Source organism: Eumetopias jubatus, unplaced genomic scaffold, assembly GCF_037043125.1.
Source record: "Eumetopias jubatus isolate StellerSeaLion01/CBP00866 unplaced genomic scaffold, mEumJub1_p1.0 scaffold_9, whole genome shotgun sequence".
In the NCBI taxonomy this organism is placed as follows: domain Eukaryota; kingdom Metazoa; phylum Chordata; class Mammalia; order Carnivora; family Otariidae; genus Eumetopias; species Eumetopias jubatus.
Window position 1 is genome coordinate 140810422 of NW_028274815.1, and position 20379 is coordinate 140830800.

General features: G+C 51.3%; 1 protein-coding gene across 2 annotated transcripts; it reads left to right on the plus strand.

Moving 5' to 3' along the window:
- The first annotated feature begins 10196 nt into the window (after window positions 1-10196).
- On the plus strand, window positions 10197-17847 carry DNAJC5 (DnaJ heat shock protein family (Hsp40) member C5). Of its 2 annotated transcripts, XR_003607805.2 has the most exons (5): window positions 10199-11312; window positions 12100-12313; window positions 12828-12999; window positions 13073-13177; window positions 13402-13487. XR_003607805.2 is itself a non-coding variant. In XM_028095693.2 (4 exons), the coding sequence occupies exons 1-4, from the start codon at window positions 11206-11208 to the stop codon at window positions 13503-13505; spliced, it is 597 nt and encodes a 198-aa protein (XP_027951494.1). In that variant the 5' UTR covers window positions 10197-11205; the 3' UTR covers window positions 13506-17847. The 2 variants fall into 2 exon arrangements, 1 of the variants encoding a protein (XP_027951494.1); XM_028095693.2 differs by lacking the exon at window positions 13073-13177 and having other exon boundaries at window positions 10197-11312; window positions 13402-17847.
- The last annotated feature ends 2532 nt before the right edge of the window (window positions 17848-20379 follow it).

The window sequence follows — 20379 nt, forward strand, 5'->3', positions numbered from 1 at the left end:
TTGACGCCCCAGCAGGGCACATGGAAGCGGTCTTTATCCCTTAGGTAGGGTAATGCCCTGTCCTTGTGCCAACATACGTAACTATTGATAGTAATGGGAGATAGGTAGGGCATCTTCAAGAACACATGTATTTGATGCAGTTAGTGGACTTTCCTCTTAGCATTGGAGAAATGTGCAAAATATGGGATCTTGTTTTTGTGTTCTTTGATATGAAATAGTATAAGGATAATTGTTCCATATTACATGATCATTTAAATTTAATTAAATTTCCAGTTGAAAAAAACCCATAGAATATGCTGATGGTGTGTGATCAGAGGGTCATGCATTCGCATGACTTCGTTACTTCATTAACTGAAGTAAGAAGAATGAACTGATGAGGGATGATGTTGACTTCTCTTGGATGGTTTCTGTTGAAAATGCCTTCACCTTGGGGCACCTGGGCGGCTCAGTCAGTTAAGCGTCAGACTTGATTTCAGCTCAGGTCCTGATCTCAGTCTAGGGGCTCTCTGCTCAGCAAGAGTCGGCTTCTCTCCTCTCTCTCTCTCTCTGCCCCTCCCTCCCAGCCTGGCTCCCCTGTACGCCCGTTCTCTCTCTCACAAATAAATAAATCTTTAAAAACACAACAAAACTGTTCAAAGAAAAAATGCCTTCACCTCTCCCACAGCTTTTCCAGCCATTTTTATGTGAATAAGAGGGCACTCTTGCTACTGTCTGCCATGTAATTGCTTCATGTTGCAATGGATTTCTTTGAATTATTCCATCTTCATTGAAAATGTATATTCAGAACATTTCTTCTTTACGTCACCTGGTATGTGCCTCTATCTTTGTTTTTTATTTGTGCGGAGTTAATTTTGAGGAATAAAAAAAGTGTCACAGTGACTAAGGCTACACTTGTTCACAGTATATAAACATAAGGGACCCTCTGCAAAGACCTAACTTCCTTAAATAATTCACAAGAAAGCCGTTACTTGACCTCTGGGGCAAGAGTTGCACCTCTTTCTGTAATTAAGTCAGGTTTTATTGGGGCACAGCTGCACCTGGTCTTTTACACACTGTGCTTTCCTGCTTCAAAGGCAGAACTAAAAACTGGGGACCCAGCCTTGGAGACTGGCCCACGGGACTGAAATATTTACTATCTTGCCCTTTAAAAAACAAAGCTTGCCGGTGTGTGCTCTAGAGTGAACAATCCTTGGAAGAATAACACTAAAGTAAACCTGAGTGGTAACCTTCTCCCCCTTTCTGGTGTGTAAGTACTTGGCTTTGATACAGTTAAATTAGGCCTGAGCTGTCAGGCCCCCTGTTGTGCTGTCGTTTCATTAAAATAGAAAGGTTAGTTTTTAACTCCCAGGTATTTCCCAGAAACAGCCAGATAGTACCTTCCAAAAACATTGGCATAGTCTTTTTTTTTTTTTTAAGATTTTATTTATTTATTTGAGAGAGAGAGAATGAGAAATAGAGAGCACGAGAGGGAAGAGGGTCAGAGGGAGAAGCAGACTCCCTGGTGAGCAGGGAGCCCGATGTGGGACTCGATCCCGATCCCGGGACTCCAGAATCATGACCTGAGCCGAAGGCAGTCGCTTAACCAACTGAGCCACCCAGGCGCCCATTCGCATAGTCTTTTAAGTAGAAGCATTTGTTTCACTTTCCTCTGAATTTGGCATACAGAAAATTGAAGGGGACGCTGATGAAATTGCTGCCCCCTCAGCACCAGCAGACCCACCCACACCCTTAATGAGGGAGGCCATAGGCGTCAGTGCTTGTGCCCCTGGTGGGGCTGACAGGGACTCCGCACACTCTCTCCCCACTTGGGTCCTGACCTTGTTGCTCTGGGTTTGTGATGTTTATATGCATCAGACTTGTTCCCACAGCTCCCAGTGCTCGTCAGGCTTGTTCTTGGATTTCTGTGGCTTCAGCACCTGCCCACAGACCCGTTACCCCTGGTTTCCATTCTTGACTGCTGCCTTTCAGTTTATGTCTTTGCTGGCTGGGTGTTTCAACAGATTGTTTTTTTCTAGAAGCTCCTTGTTCCATAAGTTTTCGTGTCTGTGTGAACATTAGTCTCTGCTTCCATCTGTGGAGACCTTGCCTGATTATAACATTATTGGGTCAGAAATGTGGAGATGTAGCTCCACTAACATTCTGTGCTACTCGAGGAACGAGGGAGAAAGCTGCCAGTCACAAGTGACTCCGGATGCTTTATAACTTCGTTTTTAATCTCTGGATTTGAGGAGATATGATTTTTTTTTAAAGATTTTATTTATTTATTCATGAGAAGCAGGCTCCCTGGAGCAGGGAGCCTGATGCAGGGCTCCATCCCAGGACCTCGGGATCATGACCTGAGCCAAAGGCAGACACTTAACTGACTGAGTCACTCAGGCGCCCTAAGATAACGATTTTTTATTAAGCAAGTATTAGCCTTTAGAAAAGTTTGGATATAGTTACTGGCAATGCATTGAAACTAAGAAAATTTATTCTAAATTAATTCTATGGGTTTTTCTTAGGATGATTCTGAGACTAGGAAATTTTTGACATTCAGTGCAATAACATCTGTGAAATCTGGCATACATACTTTTAAGTAGTACTGGTGATTCATAATTTAAAATGTGACAGTTTTACAGGGTGAAACTTTCTCTTTAGTCAAATTAAGTAGCTGACTGCATACAGGCATATCTCAGTTATGGCAGGCTTGATTCCAGGAAAACTGCAGGAAAGCAGATATCCCAGTAGAGTGAGTCAAATGAATTTTTGGTTTCCCAATGCATATAAAAATTATGTTTATGCTATACTATTGTCTGATAAGTGCAGGATAGTATTATGTGTAAAAAAAAATTACATACCTTAATTTTAAAATACTTATTGCTAAAAAAATGCTAACCATCTTCTGAGCTTTTGAGTCAGAATCACTGATCACAGATCAGCATGACAAATATACTAACAGTGAAAACGTTTGAAATACTGCAAGAATTACCAGAATGTGACACAGAGACACAAAGTGAGCAAATGCTGCTGAAAAAGAGACTAGCTTGACACAGGTTGCCAAGAATCTTCAATTTGTTGAAATAAAAGCATTATCTGGAAAGTGCAGTATGAAGAGGTATGGCTATAGTTGGTTATTTTTACAGAACAGACATAAAAGTGTTATTTATTGATGTTTTTCTGTGGATGGGGTCTAGAAGCCAACTATTTAGTAGGCATTGGGTAACAGAATAAAAACAAAGAAATTACTTAGAGTAGTAATTTGACAGTGCTGCGGCATTTCAGTCCTGGACTAGCTGGAGAACAGTTGGCCACAGCATCAGTACAGATGCCTGCTTCTGACTGAGGGTCTCCTGGCTCTGTGCTGGCCTGGTCCTATGAGGTCCACAGATGAAGAAGGAGACTCAGAGCACTGCGGGGCCTTGCCCAAGGTCACCGAGCTGGAAACTTTCAGAGCTGGGCTTAGAATCCTCACTTCTGATTCCAAAACCCATACTCTCTCTTGGATGCCAGGGAGACTTGTTTTATTATCTGCCCCTCAGCAGCACCATCATCCCTTAGGCTTAGAGGCAGGGTGGTTTACCTGGTGTCTCGAGGTCAAAGGATGATGCCCTTGGGTTTAGGTTCACACCCTGACGTCACCTGTCTGTGCTTCTGTCTCTGCATCAGTGATGTGACTGCCATGGAACCTGCCTGGTGAGGGGGAGGGGAAGCCTGAGCCCCATGGACTGCCACACTCAAGGAACCCAGTTGAGTGGTCCAGGTTGGCTGTGGCATGGAGGGGCCTGGCCCGTGGTGGCTGTCCACCCCTGCACCCTCCCCCTTTCCATCGTGAGCATTAACCTTTGCGTTCTGCATTGTCATTGGGCATGGAGAGAGAAGTGGAACCCTGCCTCCTGTGGGTGTGTGGAGGGGCTGCTCTTGGGTCTCCTTCCCTTTTTTTCAAGATTTTATGTATTTGTCAAAGAGAGAGAGCACAAGTGGGGGAGGAGCCCAGGGAGAAGCAGGCTCCCTGCCTAGCAGGGAACCTGATGCGGGACTCGATCCCAGGACCCTGGGACCATGACCTGAGCCAAAGGCAGACACCCAACTGACTGAGCCGCCCAGGCGCCCCCTCCCTGCCTTCATGTCTTCTGATGCAGGCCCAGATGACACCTCTTTTTTGTCCAGGGTTCCCTCTTTCCTCACTTCCTTCCTCGTTCTGTTGAAGTGTGTCCTCAGAGAGCTGTCTATTTTAGAAGGCAGGAGCACTGCTTGTCCCAGACTCTTACATTTGTGTATTCTTGTGACCTTGCACTTGGTTGATAATAGAATTCTAGGCTGAAAATCTTTTTATCTTAGAATATGAAGCTTTTTTGTGTTAGGAAGTTCTCAGTCTTGACCAGGATGTTTAAGTGCAGCCCTGGTACTTGATGGCACTTTTCAGTTTGCACACTTCTGTTTTCTTTCAGCTCTAGTTTTGTTTTCTTTTGTTTTTAATGGACTTTTCCCCCTTGTTTGGCTGTATTCCTTACCTTTTGCATTCCTGCTAGACCAATTTTTCTCTTTTGTTTTCTTTGTGCTGGTTCTAAGATACTTCCTGAATTGTAACTTCTCTCTGCACTGTGGGCTTCACCCCCTGAGTTGTGTTGCCCTCTTGTGCTTAGTTATACCTTCCCGCTCAGACGGCCATTGCCGACCCTGCTCTTCTGTGCTCACTCTCCTTCACAGTTTACTTTTTGTCCACAGTTACTTTTAATTTTATAGAAATAGTAGTCTTCAACCTCTGAAGAGATCAGAACTTAAAAGCTTGACCTTTGGGGCGCCTGGGTGGCTCAGTCGTTAAGCGTCTGCCTTGGCTCAGGTCATGATCTCAGGGTCCTGGGATCGAGCCCCTCATCGGGCTCCCTGCTCGGCAGAGAGTCTGCTTCTCCCTCCGCCTCTGCCTGACACTCCCCCTTCTAGTATATGTGCTGCCGAAGCGAGCATGACACTCCCCCTTCTTGTGCTCTCTCTCTTACTCTCTCTGACAAATAAATAAAATCTTAAAAAAAAAAAAACCCTTGCCATTTGTCACCAACTCTTTTTTGTACTTTGTTTCCTACTTGATAGACTATTTTTTTTTTTTAGCAGCTTTAGGATTACAGAGAGAGAGAGACAGCATGAGCATGAGCAGGGGGAGCAGCAGACTCCCTGCTGAGCAGGGAGCCCGACATGGGACTGACACAGGACTCGATCCCAGGACCCTGAGATCATGACCTGAGCTGAAGGCAGACGCTTCACCGACTGAGCCCCCCAGGCGCCCCAGTATTGATACATTATTAGCCAGAGTCCATAGTTTACCTTAGCAGTCACTCTTGGTGTTGCATGTTCTGTGTGATCTTTGACAAACATAATCACTGTAGTGTCACACACAGTAGTTTCATCCCCTAAAAATCCCCTGTTCTCCTCCTCTTAATCCTTGCCTCCTCCAGCCTCTGGCAACCACCACTATTTACTGTCCCTGGAGTTTTGCCTTTTCCAGAATGTCATAGAGAGGGAATCACACATCGTGCAGCCTTTTCTCGGCTCAGTAGCTCATTTCTTTCCAGCATGAAGAATATCCACTGTCCGCATGGACAGTTTATGCAATCACTCACTGAAGGACATCTTAGTTGCTCCTGAGTTTTGGTAATTATGAACACATTAACTTATTTTTAAGTAGTATTAGCCTATAGTCACATAATAGATCATTAAATCAGTATTGAATTTAGAAATTAAGTCCATCCCTTCATTTTTCACATAGTTGACTTCGGGGCAGTATCTGCAAGTGTGTGACGGGGCTGGGCACTGCCTTAGGCCCATCATGCTCCCTTCACAGAAGCAGACATAATGTGGAGATTGGAAGCCCTTTTGTTAGCAGCGGCACTGTATTTCCTGGAAAGGTGGTTTATTTATTATTTTTTGTTAACTTCAAGCAGCAGGAAAGAGAATTTAGCTAGTCACAACTTGGAAAAGTGTGTCTTTTTGGAGAACCAGAGGGCAGACGCAGCTTCAGTGTGGTTGATCCCTGAACTTGAAATCAGCAGTGGCTTCTGGGCCTGCTTCTGTGACTAATTATTTGTGTATTTTGGTCAGTCATTTTGCATGTCTGGGCTTCCCTTTGATCTTCTGGGAGGTGAAGGAATTGGGCTAGGAACGCATGTCTGAGGTCTCTTTTCCCACTGCTTTCTTGCTTCTGGCTTTGCTAGATCTAGCCTTTGCTGCTGGTAACAATACGCTATGTTATCTCTAGTTACAGCTTCCTTGAATGGTCTAAACCAACGAAGTAACTTGAAATTAGTCTAGTAATGAGCTGTTAATTGCAATTTTAATTAAGATGATTATAAATTCACATGTAGTTACAAGAAATCACAGCATTTTGCCTGGTTTTTCCCAACGGTGACTTTTGCCAAAGTGTGGTTTACTGCCCTCACCGGGACACTGATGTTGGTACAACCCACCAACCTTAGTCATATCTTCCCGTCTTTACTTGTGTTTACTGATGTGGGCGTGGTGACCTCTGTGTAGGTGTGCGTGTCCACTGCTGGACTAAAGGTACTAGAATTCTCAGCACACAAGCCACCCCTGTCCCACTCACCCCCCATCCTTGACCCCTGGCAATCAGCAATCTGTCTTCCATTTCTGAAATGGTGTCATTTCCAAAATCCAGTCATACAGTATGGAACCTTTCGGGATTGGCTTTTATCTGCTCAGTGCAATTCCCTGCAGGTCCATCCAAGTTACACATATGCAACACCGGTTTTGTTTTGGTTTGCTAAGTAGTAGTACATTGTGCACGTATGTACTGCAGTCCAGGACTTCTGGACTGATCCCAGTTTGGGGCTGTTACAAATAAAGCTGCTGTGAATGTCGTGTGTAGGTTTTTATGTGAAGACGTGTTTCCTTTTCGATAAATCAGCTAGGAGCAGACCTGCTGGGTCCTGTGGCAAGTGTGTGCCAGGTAGTTTTCCAGAGTTGCCTTGGGCCCTTGTAACCCGTCTCTGCTCTGCCCTCCGCTTGCGGGCAACCTTGTATAGACGACTTTGCGTTTGCTGGAGTTTCACGTAAGGAACTCCTACATTCTCATTTAGGTCTGGCCCCTTTCATTCAGCAGCATGCTTCAAGTCATCCGTGGTGTTTGTGTGTCCTAGTGGCTCATTACCCTCCATGCTGAGCAGCAGTCCACTCCGTGGGTAGACCCCTTTCTGTTTATCCATTCACCTGTCTGGACATTTGGGTTGTTTCCAGATTTTGGCTATTGTGAGTAAAGCTGCTATCAACATTGGTGTGTAAGTCTTTGGTAGACACATGTTTTCATTTCATGTAGGTAAGTACTATACGTAGCAGAGGAATTGCTGGGTTGTGTGGTGAGTGTGTGTTTAACTTTTTAGGGCACTACCAAGCTGTTTTCTAAAGGGGTTGTACCAGGGGCGCCTGGGTGGCTCAGTCAGTTAAGCGGCTGCCTTTGGCTCAGGTCATGATCCCAGGGTCCTGGGATCGAGCCCCGTATGGGGCTCCCTGCTCGGCGGAGAGCCTGCTTCTCCCTCTCCCTCTGTCTGCGGCTCTGCCTACTTATGCTATTTCTGTTAAATAAATAAATAATCTTTAAAAAAATAAAAAAGGGGTTGTACCGTTTTCCATTTTCAGCATGTGTGAGAGTTCATGTTGCCTCACATCCTTGCTAACGCTTGATATGGCTCATCTTTTCAATACAAGCCATTCTGGTAGATATGTAGTAGTACCTCATTTTATTCTGCATTTCTGAATGACTAATGATGAACATCTTTTCACATACTATTGACCCTCTGTATACCAGTGTTGCTGTGGCTAATATATGCCCTTTGTATTTCCATACAAATTTTGAAATCATTTTCTCAGTTTTTACAAAAAAGCTGCTGGGATTAGAGTTAAGATTGTATTGAATCTGTAGATTGATTTTGAGAAAATTGACCTTGAGGCCTCTGATCAATGAACATGATAAAGTTCTATTTTTTTAGGTCTTTTGTTTCGCTTGGCAATGTGTAGTTTTCAGTGTAGGGGTCTTGTATGTCTCTTGTTAAATTTTATTCCTGGGGTGCCTGGGTGGCTCAGTCGTTGGGTGACTGCCTTCGGCTCAGGTCATGATCCCAGGGTCCTGGGATTGAGCCCCACGTCGGGCTCCCTGGTCAGCGGGAAGCCTGCTTCTCCCTCTCCCATTCCCCCTGCTCGTGTTCCCTCTCCTCGCTGTGTCTCTGTCAAATAAATAAAATCTTAAAAAAAAAAATTTATTCCTAAATAGTTCTGTGGTTTTGGATGCTGCTGTAAATAAGACCTGTATGTAATAATATTTTCCAATTGTTTACTGCTCTCAAATAAAAATACAGTTTTAAATATTTATATCCTGTGACCTTGCTAAATTCACTTATTAGTTGTAGTTGGTTTTTTTGTTTAGTTGGTTTTTTGTTTCAGTGTTTTTGTGTTTTGTCGATCCCTTAGGATTTTCTGTATAAACAACCGAGTCATCTGTGAATAGGGACGGTTTTATGTCTTTTTGATTTTTTTTTTCCTGTCGCGGTGTTCAGGGTCCTAGAACAGTGTTGGCTAGAACTGGTTAGAGTAGGCATCCTTGTCACATTCTGATTTGAGGGAAAACCATTCAGTATTTCACTACTAAGCATATCAGCTATAGGTTTTTGGTCAGATGTCCTTTATCAGACTGAGGAAGTTCCCTTCTATTCCCAATATACTGAGAATTTTTTAAATCATGAATTAGTGTTGAACTTTGCCACATGCTTTGATGAATCTTTGAGATGACCATGTGGTTTATCTCATTTGTTCTATAATATACTGGATTACATTGGTTTGTTTTGAAATGTTAAATCAGGCTTGCCTTCTTGGGATAATTTCTACTTAATTAGATTCAATTTGCTAATATTTTGTTAAGGATTTTTATGTCTATGTTTGTGACGGATTTTTTGGTAATGTCTTTGTGAGGTTGTGCTGGCCTCCAAAAACAAGAAAACTTCCCTCTTCCTCTGTTTTTGAAAAAGTTTGTCTAAGATTGATGTCTGTCTTGGATATTTGGCAGAAAAGTCTTCAGGGCCTGGAACTTTGTGGGAAGGTTTTCTATTACAGATTCAATTGTATTAATGTAATGCATTTAGGACTATTCAGATTTTCTGGTTCATCCTGTGTTAATTTGGGTAAATTATATTTTTCAAGGTATTTATCTCATCTAATTTTTTCCATAATTTTCTCTATCATTTTTTTTTAAGATTTTATTTATTTGACAGAGCGAGACATAGCAAGAGAGGGAACACAAGCAGGGGGAGTGGGAGAGGGAGAAGCAGGCCTCCCACAGAGCAGGGAGCCCGACGCAGGGCTCGATCTCAGGACCCTGGGATCATGACCCGAGCCGAAGGCAGACGCTTAACGACTGAGCCACCCAGGCGCCCCTCTCTATCATCTTTTTTGTGCCTGTAGGGTCTGTAGTGATGACCCCTCTTTTTTTCCTTCCTCACCTCACCGATTTCTGTTCTTTTTTTTCTTCTTTCAGCTGTTGATCAATTTTGTTGTTGTTTTCAAAGAGCCAACTTTTGGCTTAGTTGAATTTCTCTATCATTTATCTGTTTTTTATTTTGTTGATTTCTGCTATTATTTCCTTGCTTCCATTTCCTTTGGGTCTGTCCTGCTGCTTCTGGTGTTATGAACTTGAATCTTAGGTCTTGGCTAATATGTTGTATTTTATTATTCAATTGAAAATAACTTTCTTGTGATTTCTTCTTTGAGTTACATGTTATTTTATCAGTGTGTTGGATGATGTTAAATACTTGAAGTTTTGGGGGTGCCTGGGTGGCTCAGTCGGTTAAGTGTCTGACTTTAGCTCAGGTCCTGGGATCGAGTCCCGCATCAGGTTCTGTGCTCAACAGGGAGCCTGCTTCTCTCTCTCCCTCTGTCCCTCCCCCAACTCATGCTCTCTCTCTCAAATAAAATCTAAAAAAAAAAAAAAAAAAAAAAACCCAAAAAACAAATTTTATTAAAAAATACTTGAGGTTTTCTTGGGTATCTTACTGTTGGGTTTCTAACTTAATTCTGCTAAGGTCAGGGAGCACACTGTGCATGATTTCAGCCCATTAATTTTTTTTTTAAGATTTTATTTATTTGACAGAGAGAGACAGCGAGAGAGGGAACACAAGCAGGGGGAGTGGGAGAGGGAGAAGCAGGCTTCCCACGGAGCAGGGAGCCCGATGCGGGGCTCGATCCCCGGACCCTGGGACCATGACCTGAGCTGAAGGCAGATGCTTAACGACTGAGCCACCCAGGCGCTCCTCAGCCCATTAAATTTATTGAAATTTGTTTTAAAGTCTAAAATGTGACATGTCTTGGTGATTTTTAAAAAAAACTGTTTATAGATGTTGGGTGTCCTGTATGTATCAATTAGGTCATGGTAGTTGGTAGTGTTTTTCAGATCATCCATTGTTCTTGTTGTTTGTCCATTCTGTCTGTTTCTGAGAGATGGGTGCTAAGATTTTTATAGCTGTGTGTTGTCCATTTCTCCTTTAATTCTGTCACTACTTGGATTAAAGGGTTCCTTTTTTTTTTTAAGATTTTATTTATTTATTTGAGAGAGAGAATGAGAGCAAGCGAGCACGTGAGGCGGGAGGGTCAGAGGGAGAAGCAGACTCCCTGCAGAGCAGGGAGCCCGATGTGGGACTCGATCCCGGGACTCCAGGATCATGACCTGAGCCGAAGGCAGTCGCTCAACCAACTGAGCCGCCCAGGAGCCCCTTGGATTAAAGGGTTCCGAGGCTCTGTCTTTAAAGTGTCTAGTTGGGTCTTGAGTTTTTCTCCATTCTACAACCTCTTCTTTTTATGGGACTTTTTAGTCTAAAGAGGTCATTTCCCTTTTTCGTTTAGCCTTTTAACTGTACTTTGGATTTTTTATTTCGAGGTTGCTCTGGAGATTACAGTAAACACAGTTTTTTACAATCTACTTAGTGTAGCAGTAGTCTGGCACTCCACAGGCACAACTGCAAACTTAGCCTCTCGTCCTCCCATGGGACCACTCCCCACACCGTGTACTTTGTAGTTAGACGTGCTGTGTCTGTGAACCTCATGGCCGCCACCAGTGGTGTTGGGATTGCTTGCTTAAAACAGTCATATGGAATAAAGTCCTCCAGCTCTGTGCTTGGAATCTTTATCCATACTCTTTGATGTTTTCTTTGCATTTTTCTTGTAGATTAGCCTACCATGGCCGACCAGAGACAGCGCTCACTCTCTACCTCTGGGGAATCACTATACCATGTTCTGGGGCTGGACAAGAATGCAACCTCAGATGACATTAAAAAGTCCTATCGGTAAGAGGCCTCATACCTTGTGTGGTTTGATCTGCATTTACCAGGGACCACTGTGTGTGCCCCCCCCCCCCGCCCTGCCCAGTGGACTCTGTAGGTAACTGGGAACCCTTAGGTCCATCTCTGTATGCATAATGTGTTCCCTTACAGCTTAAAATTCTTACACTGGTATTTTCTTGGCAACAAAAAAGTAACACTTTGTAGATAATACACACTGTGTGCCCTGGAGCAGCCAGTCCCACCGGGAAGCGGGTCTGAGCCTGCTCAGCAGATGGGGCTTTACTCCTTTCAACGTCGGGATGACAGGCTCCTCCCAGGAGCCTTCCGAGGGAGCTTATCGACCGCTTCAGGGAATAAGTTGCAGAGACACAAGTCCTCGGTGATCCACACCCTTCAAGCAGCCCTGCTTTTTGTTCTTCCCGTTGTGTACTTCTCACACACATGAGAGAACAGGCCTTTGCTGCTCACTTTATTTGGCAAAATGTGCAGTTAACCTGCGGGGACACTAGAGGTCAGCAGTAGGGTTTGCCTCTGGGCGGGAGAAGGGTGGGCTGCTGGCCATGCCGCTGCCTCCGGGGTAGCCCTCACTTGGGGACTCCCTCCTCTGTGGCCAGGTCAGAGCCAGGAGCTTGGCCCGAGATGGCTGCAGAGGTTTCTTCTGATGCTGACATTCTCGAACTCTGTGGGGAGTTGGGAAGGGACCCGTGATGGAGAAGTGTTTCCTGCACCGGGCCCTCCCTCTCGCAGATGAATGTGGAATAAGGGACAAAGAAGTGGTTTTGGTTTGCAGGAAACTTGCCTTGAAATATCACCCTGACAAGAACCCCGATAACCCAGAGGCTGCAGACAAGTTTAAGGAGATCAACAACGCCCACGCTATCCTGACGGACGCCACAAAAAGAAACATCTACGACAAGTACGGCTCGCTGGGGCTGTACGTGGCCGAGCAGTTTGGGGAGGAGAACGTGAACACCTACTTCGTGCTGTCCAGCTGGTGGGCCAAGGTGAGGGGAGCAGGCGGCCCCGTGCCGGCCCCGGTGCCCCGGAGGGTCTCCTGCCGGGTTGTGCTCTGGGTCTTACAGAGTCAGGGCACTGGCTCCGAGGGCCCTTGAGACATGGTTTCCGGGCGCGTGGAGGCGTTTTGCTCCTCGTGCGTCGGCGCGGGCCCCGGTTTCTGCTGCCGGCGGCGCCCCGCTGGCTCGGAAGCCCGTGTGCAGCCGGCCCAGCACCGAGCCGGCCGTGAGTCCTGGAACAGGGGTCGGCGGGGGGCTTCCCCGTCCCGTGGTGGGGAGTTGGCTGTCCTTGTGAGGGAAGACGCGTTTGGACTCCGACGTGAGACACCTGCGCACCGTTTCTTGGTTGTGTTTTTGAGCGTTGCCCCTTGTCCCTGTTGCCCAAGCACGTGTGCGCCGCGGGCGCCCCGCCCCGACGACCGCGAAGACCCCTCTTCCCGGGGCGGGCGGGCTCCGTCCCGCTGGCCCCGCCCCCGGAGGCTCAGCGCCCCTCCCTTCCGCGCAGGTGCTGTTTATCGTGTGCGGCGCGCTCAGCTGCTGCTATTGCTGCTGCTGCCTCTGCTGCTGTTTCAACTGCTGCTGCGGCCGCTGCAAGCCGCGCGCGCCCGCCGGCCCCGACCCCGGCGTCTACGTGTCCCCCGAGGACCTGGAGGCGCAGCTGCAGTGCGACGAGCGGGGTGAGTGCCGGCGGCCCCGGGGCGCGGCGGGGCGGGGCGGGCCCTGACCCCTGTCGCCCGTGTCGTCAAACAGGCGGGCACTGACACTGTGCGGGCGTGTCCGTGCCGGCGGCGGGGACTGCGGTGCGGACGTGGACGCCGGAGCGAGAAGCGGACGCGGCCCCGCGCGCCCGAGCAGGTGGGGAGGGACCGAGGGCCGGTGGCGACCTGAGGCGACGGAGGAGGCTTGTGCTGGGGGGCGGTCCGCAGGTAGCCTCTCCCCTCCGGCCTCCGACCCCGCGGAGCGGCCGCCGACGGATGGAGAAGGGACGGCGTCGCCGGGGGGCCGCGCGCCGCTCTGGGGCCCGGGGACACGGCCGCCGCCCTCACACGACGAGCGAGCGCCGTGTGCTTGCTTTTCAGAGGCCGCAGACTCGCCGGTCGTCGTACAGCCAGCATCCGCCACAGAGACCACCCAGCTCACGGCCGACTCCCACCCCAGCTACCACACCGACGGGTTCAACTAAATCCAGGAGCAGCTGCGACGGAGGACAGCTCGGCCCCCGGCCACTTCACCCTTAGAACCACGGAGCGTAGTCCCAGAGATGGGGGGGGGCAGCTGCCCGCCCACCGGGGCCCTTCCCACCTCTGCGCCCGCCCACCCGTCGCCCCCACCACGTGAAGTGCGTCGCATGCAGTATTTAAAGCAGTTAGCTTCGGTCTTCTTCTTCCTCTTCTTCTGTTTTCTCCTTTTTTAATAGCATGTATGGGGTTATGTTCCACGTCTGTCTGTGTTGTGGACGTGCGGTGGCCTGACCGCGTTAACCAGACAGCCGAGCCTCCTGGGGGCTTTCCACTCGCTGCTCCGACCTCGGCTACGTGGTGCCTCCCAGCCAGGCGGGCTGGGGCAGGAGTGGGGGCTCCTTTCCCCTGTGTTGGTGGGGGCCGGAGGCAGGTGCTGCCCGGTGGGAGCTGTGGGGTGTGACGCCACCCCATGCTCTCCAGCTGTGTGCACACGGGCAGAGCCTCTGGACACGTTGCCGGGAACGAGCTGCTACACCCTCCCTTTGCCCGGTCCCCTCAGCATTTCCGTGGTGTTGGTTTGTGCGGGTGTGTTTGCCGTGGTTGCTTGGCCTTGTGGCCGGGTTTTTCCCATGGGTAGGTTTGTTGTGGAAAGTGTGGGAGGCGCTGCTGACCCCAAGACCACGTTTTCTACCTGGGTGCAGCCTCGGTCTCCATGTCACATGGTCCTGTGAGCATGCCCCCTCGCCAGGCTGTGGGAGGTGGTTCTTCCACGCTCCCACACGTCCCCAGGCCACAAGCTGGATTGATGGGGCCACATTCCTCCACCTCCTCTCCCCTTCGGCCACCCTCCACATTCCTTCAGGCCCCCCCTGGCCTTCTGGTGGTCCTTTCTGGACCTCTAAGCACCACAAATGGTAGCAGTGGCCCAGTGTGCTGTTGTTAGAGGGGCTGACCGTCCAGGTTGCCAGTGGAGCGTGGCTGAGCAGCCCTGGGAAGCACACGTGGGGAGCACAGCCCCCTTCTCTGTGCTGTCCAGGGCTCCTGCCCACCCCACTGTCCATCGCCTGTGCCCTTCAGTCACCGTTGATGGTTCACGCAGAGCTAGAGACGCCAGGTTCCTGGAGGGAGGACCAGCTGGACCAAAGGCACAGCCTGGTGCCCTTGGCTTGTGAGCCTGCAGCCTGACCGTGGAGCCCCCCACTCACCGTTGTCTTGAGTAGCACCTTCTGTGAACTGTTGGAAGTCAAGTCTTGTCTGTGTCCCAGAACTTGTGGGTGGTGGCCCTGCTACGGGAGACAAGGAAACGGGTTATGATGTGCCCGTGCTGGCCCAGAGTTCACGGTGGCCCCCACACCCCCAGCAGCCCTGGATGTGCTGTGGCTCCCTGCTGGACCTGCACTGGTCACCGGAGACCCAAGTGGTTTCCGCAGAGGGAAGCAGCATTCCGCTGCTGAATGTCTCCTGCGTGTCCAGTAGGTGAAGAACAAGGAGGACGATGTTGGCCTAGACGTACCAGAACATGTTCCTGATGCCCACGGTTTCCACCACCACCTGCCCCCCACCCCGCGCACCTGCTGGGCCTCGGCCATTGTCTGCCCACTCACAGCTGTGCCGAGAGCAGGTTCTTGTTGGCCTGAAAGGGGCCAGAGGGGCAGCAGTGTCCGTGCAGAACGTGGACAGGCTCTGAGTGCAGTGCTGGCTGAGGCCTGCTCTGGCCAGGCTGGTGCAGTCGCAGGCGCTCCCAGGTCCTTGGGCAGGTGTTTGGTCCCCCCCCTTTGTTTTTTTTTTTTTGGTTTTTGGTTTTCATTAAAATGATCATGAAGACATTCAGTGAGAGGAAAAATACGCACTGTGATCTTAAATTAGAAATAATTTGCTAAAATCAGACATCATGAAAGGTTAAGAAATCCATTGACACCACCCCCTCCAGGCACAAGGGAGGAGGTTAGACCACAGGGCCGACTTTTGTGCCATCCCAACACAGCAACGGGAACGCAGCCTTTGTGATATTCCTGAAAATTACCTTCTGAGCTGTTTTTCGCTGGAATGGTCAAGAACCAAGTTCAAAGCTGGGACTTCAGGTAGCAAGCCTCCCCCTCTGTGGGGACTACTGCAGCTCCGTGGTCAGGAAACCTCAAGGCCCACCACACATGTCCAAACAAGTCCTTGATGGACGTCTTCCACTTGACAGAACGTGAAGCTCCGCTGGGGACCAGGGTGCTGGGAGAGGGGCAGGTCTGGAAGGTGGTTGAACCCAGGCTCCTGTAGAATTTGTAAAAACTAAATAAATCATGACAGTGATGATAATCCTCAAGATGGTGGTAATGATTGCCTAAGGCCCAGGGACCCCAGGATCCAGACGGGGGCCTAGAACTCTCCCTGCCTGGCCCCGAAGGCATTTCCACCTGGTGGTTCCCAAGCGGAGCCCCTTCCAAAGTTGGCTGTACTCACTGTCCGTCCTGGTTGTGTTTCCCTTTTTCTTGAGTGGCCTGTGTATTTCCCTGGTGAGCAGAGTTGCTGAGTCTGGAGTCATGCCCCGTTCACCGGCCATGTGGGGGTGGCCCCCCTGCCCACCGTGCAGCAGTGAGAGCACCCGGGCCCTCCCTCAGGCTGCCCGGAGGTGGGGCCATGTGCAGCCAGGGAGTGCTGAAGCCCGTCCCTTGTCACAAAGTGCGGGGCTCGCCCCGGGGGGGCCCAGAGCAGCCGGTGGCCGGCAGGAAGCACGGGAGGGCCCTGCGGGGTGTCTGCTGCCGTGTACATTTCTGTTCCTGCTCAGTGATGTGGTTGGTCTTCTCTCGTCTTCCCTTTGGCTTGCTTCTACTTTCAAACTGCTTTAGATAATACTGCTCAGTGTGTGTGAGCCTTCCTAGTTCCCTGGTCAGTGCCGCGGGGGAAGAAGCCGCAGTGTGCTGTGCTTAGAGCAGGTGGCCTCTCCACACTTTTGGCCACCCGGCGTGGCCACGAGGCTCCTGCTCGGGGAAAGGTCGTGTCAGGACTGTCGCTGTGCGTTCTGACTGTAGGTGGGCCAATTGGGTGAGCTCGTGCTGGTGGAGTGCCCACTGGTGCAGCTGTTGGTCTGGGGAGACACGTGGCCTCCCAGCACCTGGCCCTTGGGGTTGAGGCCGCCAGCAAGTGGGGTGGGTGCCGGCACGCCGACAGAGTTCGGGGGCCCTGCCTGTCCTTTCCTGGCTCTCAGCGTAGCCCCGCGGAGGGACGGGTGTATGGAGAGAGCGGCTGATCTTCCTTTCTCAACATGCTGATCTGTGAGCCCATGTGACACAGGACCACCCTGTTTGTTTTTGTTACTTTGGTCGTGAATCCTCCTGTGCAATTGGCAGAAGCTACATTTATACTGCCCTCGCAAGCACAGTTGGCATTGTCTGTGCTGTAGTTGTGGGCAGTGGCTGTCCCTCTGTGTGTGTATGTACGTACGTGTATACCCCACAGCCGGTGTGCCTGTTGCTGTCCAGCAGTCTGCTCCAGGACAGCCTTGGGTTTCTTGGTGAGTCGGGTTGAGAACAGGGTCTTGGCGGCAGGCTCCTTTGCCAGGCGCGTAGAAGTAAATGCTGACCCTGGTGTGTGCGTAGGATTTGTGTGGACGGCTGGCGGTGGTGCCTGCGTGCACTGGGGTGACCGCCTGCTGCCAGCAGCACCTTCTTCGGGGAAGGGTGCCGGGGCCACCGAGGGGCGACTGTCCCAAGTGCCACGCTCGTCCCTGGGGGCCCACCCGGCATGCTCACCTGACCTCCAGGGGGGTGTCCTTTTGCGACATCTAGGTGGCTGGAAACCCTTCCCTCCCTTGAAACATTAAAACCAATTTTCTGAGCATCAGAAAGGTCATGACAAAGGGCATTCTAAAGGGGACTCTGTCCTGACTGCAGGTCTGCCTTGGGAGGGGTCCACTGGGAAGGAGGAGGGGCCACAGAATGCCATCCTGCAGGAAGGGGCTGGGTTCAGGGGCCTTTTGGTAGATTTTGTTTCCCTTGAAAATGGGACAGTGTTTCAAGCTAAGTGAGGAGAGGCAGTTTATACTGAAATAAATAAATTTGTGTGTGTGTGTGTGCGCGCGCACGCGTATACACACACACACACACATCATTTTAAAATACTAAATGCAAATGCATGGCAAGCAACTGTCCGTGCGTGCTGGTTTCTGGTTTCATCCTGTTGCTGGAATCCCGCAGCGCTAGGTGGGTATACCGCTGACCCCGACTCCCATGTGCACCCCTGAGGGCCAGGCTGGAGGGTTAGGATGGTTCCTTGGTGATCTCCATCTCGTATGTCTGAATGTTGACCTTAAGATAAAGATAACTGTTGTAAAATAAATGTTTTCACTGCAAACCAGGCATGTGTCTCGTTCAATGACCCCTGCAGAGTCCTTTCGAAATGGGGGGGGGGTTGTGCACAGAGGGGCAGGGGTCTCACTCCCGCCTGCCTGGCCCAGGTGTGGACAAACGCCCCTCCTAGGTTCTCTTTTCACCTCCATCGTCTAAATACCCCAAGTGGAGGGGCGCCTGGGTGGCTCAGTTGGTTAAGCATCTGCCTTCGGCTCAGGTCACGATCCCAGGACCTCCCAGGGTCCTGGGATCGAGCCCCTCATCGGGCTCCTTGCTTGGCAGGAAGTCTGCTTCTCTCTCTCCCACTCCCCCTGCTTGTGTCTCTCTCTGTCAAATAAATGAAATCTTAAAAAAATAATAGTAACCCCAAGTGGAGTGAGGAAAGCGTCCTGTAAGCCCGGGGTGCTTGGACTGTGGGTTCTACAGCCCTCCCGGGACGTGTCCTTGCTTCCGCTCCCCTCCTCCTGTCCCCCTCAGCCCGCAACCATCCCTGCCGCCCACACAGGCATCACCTTCCATCCTGCTGCATGAAATAAGGCCGCCAGGCTGCAGGGGTCTGGGACAGCACGCCGGCCTGAGCCCTCGGCTATGCGGCAGGCCTGTCCTCGGCTGGTAGCACAAGGTAGACGAAGGGTGACGGCGGGGTCCCTCACACCTGGGCCTGTACTCCATGCCGAGCCTTGTCCACCCTGTGGAGGCGGGCTTCCAGGGGTTGTCCCGCTGCCTGCTCCACCCAGGGCATCAGTGTGGGGTACACTCGCGTCCTCGTGGCTGGACACGACTGTCATGTGTGCCTGGGTCACATCCATGCCAGCGATGAGCCAGGACTGCATCCCAGCATCTCCCTGGGAGGGCCCGATGGGAGGATGGTCCTGACTCCCAGGGGTTCTGAGAGCCGAGCAGGGCCTGGCTGGGGACTCTGTGCAGCTCACAGCCGGGGGTTTCTGGCCCCACTGAAACCACTTTTGTGCCTCTCTTTTCTCTTCCCTGAGATAAATGTCTAGTCGTGGACTCTTGTAGGAAATGCTGTCCCTGCCTCAGGGCATGTGTGTCCCTGGGGGTTCTGCACACATTGGGGTGGGTGGGGACCCTGGCCTTAGGTGGGGGAGGGCACCTAGACGCCAGGGGCCCCGTGGGTGTGGCCACGTGGCCCAGGCCACAGGTGCCACCTTCCACACTGTTTCAGCGACTGTGCCAGGCGCTCTCATGCCTGGGACCCGCTGGGGTCAGGGTGTTCGGTCTTCGGTTCCCTTGACTGAACTCAGGGCAAGGCAGAAATAGTTTGAAAAAAAGCAGCATAAAAGTACTAAGGACGATGTAACAAGCACTTTGAAGGAAACCCTTCCTCTAGGACATAGAGGGCTAGGGTTAGGGTTAGGGACTAGTGTGACTTGGATCTTCCATGAAGGAGAGGATGGCCCTCAGTGAAGACCTGCGAGTCCCTCCCCTACCCAGTGTCCCCTCTGGCCCGCCGGTGCAGCATCCACAGATCCTGTTTCATTCCTGATTGTACCGATCTCTAGTCTCGCATAGAGAGTACTACACTGCACTGGGTCAGTCTGCATTTTCATTCAGTGTAGGTTTTTCCAAGCAGCCACCCCCCATCTAGGTCTAGTGTATTTGGCTGCTCGTTGAGGACATGGGTTTTCAGTTCTTTGCCACTGACTAGGGCCGGGCTGCCGGGGGGTGTCCCCAGGGCACGGGCGCCCCCCGACTGCCTTGGTGGCTGCGCTGTCCACAGAGCGGGAAGGCCCCTCCCCTCCTCCTCAGGCTTCTCAGACCTTGTTCTCTGTGGGAATCTCACGGGGAAATCAGAACTAACACCAAGCCTTAATTAATGATGGGCATTCAAGGTGGTGGGCGGCGGGACCTCGCTCCTCCCCCAGACCCAGGGCCCCAACACCTGTACCCCTGATCTAGGGGACCGTGGGCGGGGGGCTGAGTGGCACTCCGGGGAGATTCCCGAAGTCCACGCCCCCACGGCCAGTCCGGGAACTCTGGGCTCCTGGCGGAGGTCATGGTCGCCACGTGCGGACGTGGGTCCTAGGGGCGCGGCCCTCTCCCGCTCCCCACCGCCCGCGAGGAGGGCGACCAGGAAACGGCAAGCCACGCGGGGCAGGTGTTGGGGCGCGGGGGGCGTGGCCACCAGGAGAGGTGGGGGACTTGCCCGCCGCCCCGACCCCCGTCACCATTTGAAACCACTTACGACACAAGCTAGAGGGGGCGCACGGGGCGCGGCGGGGGCAGGGGTCTTGGGACCCAGGGCGCCAAGGCCATGCGCGGACTTCCTCTGGCTCAACACGGCCATGCCTGCCACTCCTCCACAGACCCTCGCGCGGCCCCGGGGGCTCCCGGCGCGAGACCAACGCGGGCAGGACGCGGGGGGCGGGCCGCCGGGTCTGGAGGCGTCCCCGGCCCCGAGCCGGAGGGGAAGGCCCCGGCGGGAAGGCCCCGCCAAGTCGCGGACACCGGGCTCTCTCTTGCTTCAGAGGGACCCTCTGCTCCTACTCAGACCCTGCTCAGCACCCCGGTCCCCCCG

What these genes read in the sequence shown, in the direction of transcription:
- DNAJC5 (XM_028095693.2), top strand. Translation starts at nt 11,206, where the DNA reads ATGGCCGACCAGAGACAGCGCTCACTCTCTACCTCTGGGGAATCACTA. An exon ending in GACATTAAAAAGTCCTATCG is followed by an intron (nt 11,313 to 12,099) that starts GTAAGAGGCCTC and finishes TTTGGTTTGCAG; the next exon opens with GAAACTTGCCTTGAAATATC. An exon ending in GCTGCAGTGCGACGAGCGGG is followed by an intron (nt 13,000 to 13,401) that starts GTGAGTGCCGGC and finishes CTTGCTTTTCAG; the next exon opens with AGGCCGCAGACTCGCCGGTC.